The 13009-nt window shown below is 34.2% G+C and overlaps 1 protein-coding gene across 7 annotated transcripts in view; it reads right to left on the reverse strand.

The window, feature by feature from the left end:
- Positions 1-13009, reverse strand: part of LOC129940902 (very low-density lipoprotein receptor-like) — a 388737-nt gene that overhangs the window by 12672 nt on the left and 363056 nt on the right. For 6 of the 7 annotated variants that reach the window (XM_056049426.1, XM_056049430.1, XM_056049424.1 and 3 more), the window contains one exon: positions 2749-2879. In XM_056049426.1, the coding sequence (XP_055905401.1) occupies positions 2749-2879 (131 nt within the window). Of the gene's footprint in view, positions 1-2748; positions 2880-9497; positions 9593-13009 lie in introns of those variants that run through there. The other variant, XM_056049427.1, reaches the window with a different exon arrangement.

Raw genomic sequence — 13009 nt, forward strand, 5'->3', positions numbered from 1 at the left:
AATTTTGAAGTAAAACAAAAGACCTCGAAGGAAATGGCAAGCTACTAGACTTCCAGATGATTAGACAGCCTTTAGCTGTCTAAACAACGAACTAAAAAAAAGATTCAATGAGTTTAAAAATGATTCACTTGGTAGATTTATGAAAATTCTGCGAATAGATGCTTCTACCGAATACTCTTTATGGAAAACCGCAAAGCGTCTAAAAAGATCCCAGACACAAAACCCGACAGTAAAATCTCAAGGTGGCAAATGCATCGAAAGCCAGAAACTATAAGCTGATCTTTTTACTAAACATCTCACAAATGTTTCTTAAACAATTCCCAGAAATACAGCTTCAGATCCCTTGTAGTTTGTTAATAGGAACGACGATTGTGAAATTCTTTTTGTCATGCTCAAAGAAGTAAGAACCAAGTGCGTCTTCATAACTTATTAAATAAAAATCGCCAGAGCACGATCTTATCACTGCCCAGGTTTTTGAAAGAAATGTCCTCAAGTAAATTAAAAAAAATCCAGTTTAAGATACATACCACCACATCATTGGAAGTAAATACTGTACTAAACAAGGCAAGTCATCAACAGAAGTAACATCTTACAGATCACAAAAGTTTTCGAAAAATTGATACCGAAAAAGTTTACCAAAATAAATGAACAATGAAGACAAATATCGAACCGTGAGTTTCAGGATTTAAAAATAAACATTCCACTACAGAACATAAGCGTATTCAATTACGGATGTGTAGGAAAGGAAACTTGAAGAAGTATAAGTTGCTCGAACTTTTGACAAGCATTGGCACTTGGGGCTTCAGTGCTGAATAGGGACCCACAATGCTGAAATCAAATGTTAAAAAAGCGAATATTTATAGTACGGTACGAGCAAAAGTACTCGGAACTAAAGAAAATAAAAGACGAAAGGAAGTGTTGTAGTACCAATCTTTTAAATTGAATATAAAAAAGCTATACGAAAGTTTAAAAAAAAACACATAAAATTAAAAAAAAGCATGAAATCTTTTTTGTATCTATAGTACGGCCCATATGATTTAACGTTTGGAGATTATTTCATGCGAAAGTTGACCTTGACTGCGCCTCAAATGGCATACAAATTTGGCATAATCTTTAAAACATTTCGGGCAGTATCTCAAGAAAAAATTCTTCAATGCGTCAATTGAAGCGGGCTTATCTGTTTAGTTATGAGCTTTAACATAGCCCCACAAAAAATAGTCTAAAGGCGTTAAATCGTACGTTATAGGCGGCCAATTGACCGGTCCCATGAAATAAAATGTTCACCGAACTCGGATCCCAATAAGTCCATTGTTGTGAGTGCCGTGTGGCATGTGGAATCGTCTTGTTGAAACCACATGTCATGCAAGTTAAGCTCTTGCCTTTTGGGCAAACAAAAGTTGGATATCATTTCACGGTAGCGCCAGTCTTAGTTACGTTACGATTCGCATCATCTTTAAAGAAGTACGTTCCAATGATGCCACGAGCCCATAAACCCACCAAATTGTGACTTTTTTTTGGATGCATTAGTTGGTTTTGCAATGCTACTGGCTGATATTCACTCCAAAATCGACAATTCCGCTTATTTACGAGCTTCGTCGCTGAACACAATGAAATGGAAGAAGCGCGCGATGAACTTTCTTAACAGAGCACACATTTTTATAATAAAATTCAATAATTTGCAAGCGTCGTTCATTTGTAATACGATTCATGGCTAAATAATAGACCAAACTGAAGATGTTTGACAGTGAAACAGAACACGAAACGTGCGTCAGCTGTTTAAACTAGTGTTGCCAAAAAGATAATAGCTAAGAAACCACCCTTTACAAGGGATATTCCAATGGATATCAAAGCTATCATGGCCACTTTTGCTGACGATACTATATTATTGGTGCTAAATAGATCCGTTGCAAAGGCTTCAAAAAAATTACAAAATGCAGTCGATAAAGTGAGTGTTAAGACTCAAAAATAGCGTATCAAACATTTTACAAACAAAAACATAAATTATGCGCCAATTTCTATAAACAGTACAGAAGTACCTTACTCCAATACTGCCAAACACCTTCACCTCATCAAAAAGAACAGAGAAGAGCTGAAACTGAGGTACAAAAGAATCTATTCCGAAAATACTCCTTTGTTCTTTGGAATGCGTTAATTCCATTCAAATATTTATTGCCAAACTGTTTTTTTTTTTGTTTGATTAAAACTAAAAAAAAATGAAAATCATTGCAACGCTATGAGTGCCACTAGCACTCTACTCTACATCATAAATGTATAGGTTCAAAATTCCCCCAAAAACCCTTTATTGTTTTCTGTTTTCCTGTGAAGCTGGTTTAAGAGGTGCGAATTGGAAGTTTAAACTTTTCTCTGAATTCATAGGAGAATAAAAACTTGTTTTACTTTCAACCTATATTTTTATTAAAGGTTAATTATAGCAAAAACCAATTATTAATTTCTTTTGTAATTACTTTAAAACATACAAAATATGTTGGAAGTTAAAAATAAAATAATTTTCCTTGTTCTCCTGAAAATACCCTGGAAAATGCCATACTACTTTTTCAATTAAAAGACTTTTTCAGAAAAAAGACCAACAAATATTGCCTGATTTAATTTAGAAGTCTATTCAAACGATCATGGGGAGCTAGTTTAAGTCAGTTTTTCCTGTCAAATTCTGATTTATAATATAATAGTTTAAAATAATCTACATTTTATAATTAATAATAATTTAGTCACATTGAAATGATAACTTACCGCTCCTATAACCAGACTGGCGGCAAGTAAAGAAGCAATCACAATAAGTGCAACATATCCTGAATCAGTTGATTGCGAGGAAGAACTGGAACCGTCCGTTTGTGTAACATTGCTGGCAGGCCTTGTTCCAACTAAATAAATTAAAAGAAATAAATTAGGATTATTAATTAAGAAAAATCATAATATTTTTATTTGCTAGTAATATAATGAACACAAAATACATTAAAAAAAAAATTATATACAATTTACAAGAAATAATAACTTTTTTTGTTAAGAAAAGTCGAATGGAAATCAAAAATTGAAAAATATAAATATGTAGATTTAAAGAAAAATTAAATATATTAAAAATAAACATGAAAGTTATACGTGTTTTTATTTCTTAAACATAAATACTGTGTACATAATTATTTACACTGAAAAATGTAGATTGAAGATAGAAGCTAAAAATTCAGAATTGCAAAATTCAGAACCCCAGATTTAATTAACAGAAATGGCCTTAAATCAGTTCTCTTCAGGACAAACATGTTTTACAAATGACATTTTATATTTCAAGCCGTAAATTAAACTACTTCGTAAACAAAAATCAAATTTCTTTAATGTTGATGAAATAAATAAATAAGGTCCGTTGCTTAATGCGAGTACTGTTGTCAGGGATGGAGGGAACCTAGTTTTAAGCCGAATTGGAACGGCTAATTTGAGAAAGCACTTTTCATAACAACAATTACTCTTGGAGGATTTGTCAATTCCTTGCAAGAGGCAGTACCCCTAAAAAAAATCTTTTTAAATGACACAGGCAGGGATTGAACCTATAACCTCTGGCATGACAGTGCACTAACCATCAGCAATTACAGTGCTGAAATATGTCAAGAAAAATCTCAAACTTTCTCTCGCTAGCTTAGTACTTCCTTAAATGTGTGACAATTGTGGAAGAACTTATGGAACTTTGGTATTGAAGAAACAAAAAAAGTGTCAGTTACAGATGTACATAGATGTTAACTCAAACTTTTGCTTCCCTACCATTGTCCTCTGCGTTTTCTTTCACCAGTAACTTTATCATTTATGAATCTTACGTTCACGTTCAATACAATCTTAATGTGAAAAGTGTATGCACACCTGTAGAAATTAGCTTAGATCATAGCACTTGCAAAAAACGAAAAAAGGTGTTGAATTTAGGTCCAGATCAGTCCTGTTCTACTTGTCGATAGTGTTTGAGAAAAGTTTGCAAAAAAAAATCAATAACTGTCCTGCAGCTTACTCCCTAACTGTCTGGTCTTCGTAACGAGCACAGCTGTGTCACAGTGCTTTTGAACGTCATTGAAAACATAAAGGAGCTTTAGATAAAGACAAGGTATGTCTTGCTCGATTTCGCAAAAGGCTTTCGACACAGAAAACCACGTTAACATTGTGTAACGAAGCTCATATATTTCTACTTCACTAATAGAATACAAGCAGTTTAAGCTGGGAATAGCTTGTCACATTTTATTGCCAATTACGGCAGGTGTACCTCAAGGGTCTATATTGAGTCCAATTCTGTTGTCTACTTATGTCAAAATACTTCTATCCTTGGTCGATAACTGTGTCTGTCACAGGTACTCTGTATCTTTAAGTTACCTCCTTGGACTTAATGAGGACGAAGCTTAGAGTCCCAATGGACAACTTAAACAGTTTTAAACTGGTCCTATTTAAATGGTCTTATTTCGAACCCTAATAAATCAAGAACGAGTCTAGATCTTAAAAATTTTCTGAAGATTGTGTTGGGCCGTGCTCCTATTGAATATGTTTAAAATGAACAAACTATTCGTTTTCGATACAATTCGTAGAAAAACACGGAACAGGAGGTCAAGAGGGTATAATAACGAAGGAAGTTGTCAAAAGAAAAAGTGTAAATCCTATTTAAGGTTAGGAGAGGATTTATCGTGAAAGTTAAGGTCGGTAAAACTAGGGTTTTCGAAAGTATGAACCGTATTTGATTCGGTGTGAAATGTTGTGATAAGTATGTAGATTTGGCGGAATATTGCATATATTTTGCCTATGAATTGGTTGATATAAGTGTCATATTTAAGATTAAGCTATAGATATCAAATCAGCAGATCAAGGTTAATAGAATTAACGCAGTCTTCAATAAGTTCCCATTAAACAGTTCTTTAATTATTATTATTATACGAATAGAAGAAGTTGTCATTTGGCTATGAAACTTGTTAATATAAAGAAAGATAGTAAAGGTCTAACCATAGAGCCTTGTGGAACACCTCTTAAAGTGGAAAGAAAACTTAAGCATGTTTTCTAATACTAAGGCATGAAAGAAGTTAATAGTAGAGCAACGGGAAAAGTTAATCAGAATCAAAAGTTTGTGGTGTAGTGTCAAAATATTTAGCTATTTAATAAGTTAGACCAACATTTTAAACCTTTTTTTTTCGTTTTGATAACTAGTAAATTGTAAATTGCTTATAATTCAAAAACGAGCTTTCAAACATTTCTAAAAATTGATAGTTCTTGAAAACAAAACAAAAGAAAATAAGCTTAGACGGACCTATTAATTGGAATTCCTAACTGGTTGACTGGACCTGGATCTACGATAATAACGCCATATGGATTGGATGACAGACATCATAATATGCATTTAACAAATTGCTAAAAGTTTAAGTAGCCATTCCGTAATTTTAACTTTAGCAAATTGTTAAGAGATAGTTAGATGTTTTACTTAATCGTTGGAAATCTTGCGTCAATGATTCTTAAAATCCCTAACAACTTAGCTCATTTCAATAGTTTTAAAAGGATGGCATCATTACAAAAGTCTTTAATATCGCACTATCATTTCTGACGGTTCAAATATGGAGTGTGAAGTTGGGTATTGAATTTTCTCCGAGTCCATAAATATCTTAAAGACTTTTCGGCTACCTGATGGTGCCAGTGTATTTCAAGCTAAATTATGAGCAATCAATTAAGCATGTACAATCAAAAAAAAAAATCAAATCAAACTCAAACCAAAATAGAAAGACGGCTATCTGCAAGGAAAGTCAGGTGCCTACTATGACTTTGATATTCCAAAATATCTTTTATACTGGTCCAATACTGTCGGAATAAATGAACAGCCTAAACATCAACCTACCTTCCACTCTTATTTGGGTTCCTGGACATAAGGATCGCTCGGTTCGGCCCTAAATAGGTAACTTCCGGAAAGGGTAAATATTCTTTTTGGAGCTACGAAGGATACAATTTTCTCAATTTTTCTGACAGAACCAAACCGCAGGCAGGTGAACTAGTCTAACAAACCTTTATTTTATCCAAGAAGATATGTTCTACCTATAACAAAAACCGTTCTATCGCACTTTTATACACATCCAGTCATGAAATATTTAGAGTCACTGCTATATGTACGGGACACTGGCTGATAGAAGAGCATTACCGAAATTACAGAAATGAACATAAAAAGGAAATTGTAATCCACTATCTCTGTAAATGTACCTGCCCTTGACAGTTCTAGAATATCAACTTTCTGAAGGAAATTCCTATTTGCTGAGCTTTGCAAATTGAAAATCAAAGATCTGATTTTTTTTCGGAACTCAACGAAATGGTACTTCCGTCGCTGAAGTGTCTATATAAATCCGTTACAAAATATTATTTCTTAAAACATAGGTCCAACGAGTTTATTATACCACAAGGAGGTTTTCCAGCGCTAATTGAGGCACACAACAAGATTGCTTTTAATTGTTAAATCTATCTTTACCTCTAACTCTACCCATTCTGGAAATCTCAAGGAACAAAAGATCGATTTCTAACATCCCATACCTACCGCTGAATTTCAAATTATTCAAGAATTCCAGTCTCTAAAAACCCCCTCATTTCAAAACCCTAAATGACTTTCGTCCTATATATACACATATAAACAATATGATGAAAACGATATGTTTTAACTACAGTATAATCTTATCAAGCAGTTCCTTAAAAATTCCAAAAACATTTTGTGGATGCACGAAAACTACATAGCGCACCCATTTTGAGATATATTAAAATTCTAATCGAATTTTCATTCCCAAACAAAAGTGAGAAGTTTAAAAGAAAAATAACTGTTAAAATGAAACAACTTTTGGCTAAGAGAGCTTTTTATAACACACTATACCGTCCAAAACTCAAAACTCAAAACACCCAACACAACACAACACAACACAATACAAAACAGACAGACTGTGTGTCCTGAAAACTAAACTTTATTAGTTTACATCCGAAGGAAATTAGGTCTTTTAGAATGTGAAGAAAAGTTTTTCATGCATGTGCGGCTGGGCGGCGGCAGTAGTCCTTTACGTTCGTTATAACGTCCAGCATATAATTTCCATCATCATTTCCTGAACTTTCTTTGAATTTAAATCGCCTTCATGCCTCCATGTTTTTTTTTGTCTGTGTGTTGGATAAATATTTAAGCCTTCCTCTTAAAGGAAGGACGATTGCAGGAACCCACATATTCTAGTATTACAGAGAAACAAATAGAAAAAGCAAGAGCGATAGAAAGAGACGTAAGACAAAAAAATAAAATAAAATCAAATTAAGAAAATAGCGCCACCGTATGTCGGTGAAGATTCGTCGACTGCTTTTCATGCTTTGCCCTTTCTTCGTCGAATGATTATGTGTTTTTTTTTTTTTTTTTTTTTTTTTGAAAATTCCTTTGGGAGCAATAGATGCGGGGGAGCACTCTGAAAGTTATAATTTACAACATCCCTCGTTGGGGGTTGTTCCAGGATTTGCAGTGCTTGCTTTTTCGTCTTTCGAGTTCTTCATTTTCTATCGCTCAAAGTTAAATTGCTGGGAGAAAACTTTGCACCATTATGGTTTGTACTTTTCCACTACGAAATCCTTTTGTTGGTCCTGGTTCGGGTTGATATGGCAAAGGATGTTACTTTTCTACTTTTTTTTTTCGCTCTGCAAAGACTTCATTTTATCTTCTTTTATTTTTCTAAGAATGTGTTTTTAATTTTAGTTCTTCATCTTCATCTTCGTCTTCGTCTATGTTTCTTAATGTTTCCCATTTTATGTGTTAAATTAAAAACGATTTACGATCTTCACAGTACATCATAGTTAAGTTGGAATTATTTTATGTCTTATAGAGAATCTACCAGGATACCTATGTACCTACCTACAACCTAACCTAGCAAGGACCAAGCTGTTGTTTTGCCGCGCCGCTAAACAGTTCCTTTCCTTGCTCGTCTCGTTGCTGCTTCTTCAATTTATTTATTGTTTTAAATTATAAGTATGTTGATTTTTTTTATTTTTTATTCTTGTAATTTAATAGACTTAAAATAAATGTGTTTTGTTTTAAATAGAGTGCTGTACTTTGCTTTCAGTGCATTTATTCAAATGTACTTAACGAAAATGTTTTTTCTTTTTTTTTTGTAGACAAGTTTTTTAACTTTATTTTATTTTTTAACAATTGTTATGTTTAAAGTAGGTCAGGTTGGGGTGTTCTTATAAAAAAAAGGTCTTGAGCAAAAGGAAAATCTCATTTAAAAATTTTATTTTTTCAAACTATGGAAGAGTGTTTTGATTATGTTAGGTACTTATGTACCTGTGTATGTGACAATTGAAAGAGTGCGTAAGTTAAGACTGTAGGTGATTACAATTGTTTAAAATCTTTTTCAATCTGGCAACACTTTTTTCGGAGTTGGGTTTTTTGACAGCTGCCACTTGATTTATGTTTAGTTTGATTTGTCATTTCCGTATTTTCAGAAATATGAACAATATTTCTTATACAAAGTTTTCACTTTTGTTTTTAGAAATCTGAGAACACAATTTATATGATCCGAATTTTAAGTTCTTGTAAGTTGCTCAATTCCAAAAGGATTTCATTGCTAAGTGCGAATTGAATTATGTTCCTATTTTATTCTACTGCTCCGTCAATCCGTCTTAGAAATATAAACGGGGCAATAAAATACTGAATACTGAATGAAAAAAACAAGTCCAGTGAATTAGCCCAACACGAGATTGTAACGATCCCAATTTTCAGAAGAAAACGTTGTTCAGCGATCGAAATCATTATTGAGTGATTGTAATTCAAAAGCCAAAGATGATACACAGTTATATCATCAAAAAAAAACTTTTTATGTGATTTTTTTTAATTATGTTAAATCTTTTGATATTTTTGTTCTTTTTGAAACTCATTTGTTATAGAAGGGAAAAAGATAGATTTAAGAAATTATTTTTGAGTATGAATTTAGATGGGATAATGCTGTTAAAACATCAATCTTTGGTCGTGGCAGTGGAGGAGAACTTTTCGACTATCGCAGAAATCTTGTCGGTTTAAACATGAAGTTTGAAAGGGCGAATGAGTCATGGGTGTTGGATGCCGAAGCTGGTGGCGAAAAAATGTACTTAGTTCCAATTTACCTCAATTGTAATCACTGGCAATTAGACTTTGAAAAACTGTGTGACAAATTGCAAGACATTGGTTCGACGAACATAATGCGCTTACTGGAGATTTCAATGCCAGGATTGGCCAATCACAAAATAACCACATTAGTTCATTATCATTACCCATTTTTGAACCTGAACCGTAATTCGAAAGACGTTTTGTGCGATAGTAAGGGATCGAAAATCTTGGAACTTGCAGATGAATTCAACTGTCATGTTCTAAATGGAAGTTGTGCAGGAGACGCTAAAGGGGAGTATGCCTTCATGAGAGGAACTAGTTGTTTTGTCATTGACTATTGCTTCATATCTGGAAAATGGAATAATGTCATAAGTAATTTTGAAGTAGGAGTGGAAACGTTTTCAGATCATATGCCGCTTGAAATAGCACTTTCGTGTACAACATCACAATCTCCAGTCAATACAAGACAGCTTAACCTTGTTCCAAAACTGATTTGGAACGATAGGAACCGAAACGTTTACCAAACAAACTTAAACAAAGAACAGGAGACGCTTGGAAATTTGGATATTCGTGCTGATATAAACACCCTTCTAGAAATGATTAAGAAAGCAAACCCGAAAAACAATCCGCAAAAGAATAGAGCATTAATTAAACAAAAATGGTTTGATGTTGAATGCATGAAAGCAAGGAAATTGTCGTTTAATTACCTCAATATTTTAAGAACCCACAACCTACAGATTTTTAGAAAATTATTTACGGATGCGAATAGGAATTTTAAACGATTATGTTATGCCAAAAGAGTTTCCTTTGAAAATTTAGTATTGCCGTTATAAATAACACCCGCTCATCATCAAAGTTTTGGAAAGCTGTTAAGCATCTTAATGGAAAAATAAATACTTTCGCTCTGGGTTTGCAGGCATCTGATCTTAGAGACTACTTCATCAGCCTTCTCAATCGCTCAACAAATGGTCCTTTGGTGCAACATGCAGCTCCCTCGATCCTCGTTGAGTACTTAGATGCCCTTTTTTCGATCCAAGAAGTACAAGAAGTTGTTGCAAATGTAAAATTAAACAAAGCCCCAGGGGATGACCGAATCCCCTTTGAATTCTTCAAACACGCCACGGAAAAATTTATCTTTGTTTTAACATCCGAAATCAACCGAATTTTCGAAAGTGCCTCTATTCCGGAAGTTTTTCATAAGTCAATTATTTTTCCGATTCACAAAAAAAAGGTAGCTACGAGGACCCAGCAAACTACAGAGGGAGTTCTTTTCTTAACACCTGCGCTAAGCTATTTGCTGGACTTATTCACCACAGACTGTCGAAGTGGGTGGAGGACAAGAACATTCTATCGGAATTTCAGGAAAAGTTATTCAACCATAGACCATACTTTCTCACTGCTGATCTTTATAAAAGGAAGCAGTAGAAATTATACGCTTTCTTTATAGACTTCCGTGCAGCTTTTGACTCTGTCGACCGTCAAGCTCTCTTTTACAAGCTCTCTGTATCAGTTGTGTCAAGTAAAGTTATAAACGTGCTAAGAGCGATGTACGACAACAACTTAGCTTACGTTTGGGATGGCGAGTCTATATCCGAGGAGTTTGCAACAGTAACTGGTCTTAAGCAAAGCTGTATTCTTAGCGCCCTCCTATTTATAATTTTCATAAATGATATTACTGATGAAGTGAGAGGTGTTATCACAGGATTGACTGTTACAGCCCTTATGTATGCACATGACATCGTGCTATTCTCCGAAACAGTAGATGGCATGCAGATGATGATAAACAGGCTTGCGATATATTGCAATCGATGGAATCTGGAAGTTAATTTGCAAAAATCGAAGATGATGATTTTCAGATGTGGGGGTGGCAGATATTCAAGAAATGAGCAAAGGAAATATAACGGACAGACAATCGACACTGTGCGCGAGTACAAATACCTAGGAGTTTTGGTAACCTCAACCCTGAATATGAGACAACATCTGGAGGAAAAATTGGCGGAGGCCAAGTGCGCAATCTCTTCGTTATGGGAAAGGTGCTTCAGAAACAGGTTTGTTGAGCACAGTGCTAAGCAAAAGTTGTTCCACTCTACAGCCCTGCCAATCTTGCTCTACGGAACGCAAGTTTTGGGATATTCCTCCTTTGAATCTGTGGAAAAATTCCTAAGATATTTTGTGAAAAGAATACTTCGACTACCCCAAACTACATGGTTTACCTAGAAACAGGTACACCACCTTTGATTATTCACACCCTCGCAATACACTTACTCCTTTGCCCAGCGTTAAACCAAGCATAGAAGTTGCCTTATTGACAATAAAATTAATGTGATGTGTAAACTCACAGAACAGAAATAAATACCTAAATCTTTGAATGTGGAGACGCGACAGAGTTTTTGCTGTGATATACAATAATCAAATACACTAACGATTCGTTTTCTAGTAAAAGTTATCGTCTAGCATTTTAAGGGTTGAGGGCAAAGCTATTTTTCCCCCACCAAAATGTGAAACTATCAATGTCGGCTTGTAAAATTATATGATCATGGATGGACTTTATAATCTTAAAAACTTTCTGTCATCAGCAAAAATGAGAACTTCACTTGAGCGTAGACATGACGAAACGTCGTTAATAGACAGGATGAACAGAAAAGGGCCAAGATGGCTTCCCTGGGGAACACCAGATTGAGCAAGAAAAGGTTCTGAAAGACAATTTATAAATTTTACCTCATAGGATCTGTTTTCAAGGTATGATTTGATCCAATCTAAGAAAAATATTGGAAAACCAAGAGCTTGAAGTTTAAATAAAATAATTCCGTGGCTTAGTTGGTCAAAAGCTGGAGAGAAGTCAGTGTATACACAGTGAACTTCGTAATCTCGTTCCAAAGCGTTTGAACATATGTTTGAGAATGTGATGAGATTAGTATCGTTTGGTCTTTTTTTCACAAAACCATGTTTCTGTTTGCAGATGAGATTTTTACTAAAAATTGCTACACTTTCACAAACAACTTGTTCAAACAATTAAGGAATGCAAGGAAGCTTTGCAATGGGCTTGTAGTTTGTTATATCCGCCTTGTTACCTTTTTTTGAAAATTGGTGTTAAAAGTGACTTCTTCCTGAGAAATTTGCCTGTTTTTAGAGAAAGTTTGAATAAGAACTTAAGGGGTTCAACTAAAGCATTACTACACTTAGTACTATCGGGGGAATACCATCGGGACCGGCTGAGCAGTCATTATTCATCGCAGATAAAATATCAAGGACCGTACTCTGTAGCACAGGGATGTGACTACAGCTATTTTGCGAAGAGAAGTGAAGATTATGAAAATATACTTCATCAACTTCTGGAGTGCTATTAACGAATGACTCACGGAAATTTGTTGCGAAAGTGTTACAGATATCAAGAGTTTTATCTAACGAAAGGTTTTTGTTAGTGAAGCTAACTGGAAAGCCATTTGATTTTTTCTTTAAGTTTACAAGTTTCCAAAATTTGTTAAGATTATCTTTCAAAGAGGTGCCCATATCAGTAAAGAGACTTAAATTCATTAAAGAATCCAACATAAACAGAGAAGTTGATTGGAGACAGAGTTTTGAGATAAGTTTTTCATGCCTTATTTCTTTTGTTTCGAAGTAAACGCAATTCTTTCCTGTACCAAGGGTGGTTAGAGTTAGTATTTCTTGATTTCTTATAAGGTAGTTTTTTTCTAAACTATTATTAAGGATGTTATAAAAAATTGAAACTGTTTCGTCAATATTAGAAAATGCTAAAGTATCAGCAATTCCAGAAATGGTTAAATCTTCAGACAACAACTGGAAATTTGCTCTTTTAAAGTCAAAATTATTTAAGCAATCAAATTACTGTGTTCAGTAAGGTGATTACTTAAGTCAAGAAAAATGTCCAGGGGGGGGGGGATA

Source organism: Eupeodes corollae, chromosome 1 (genome assembly GCF_945859685.1).
Source record: "Eupeodes corollae chromosome 1, idEupCoro1.1, whole genome shotgun sequence".
In the NCBI taxonomy this organism is placed as follows: Eukaryota; Metazoa; Arthropoda; class Insecta; order Diptera; family Syrphidae; genus Eupeodes; species Eupeodes corollae.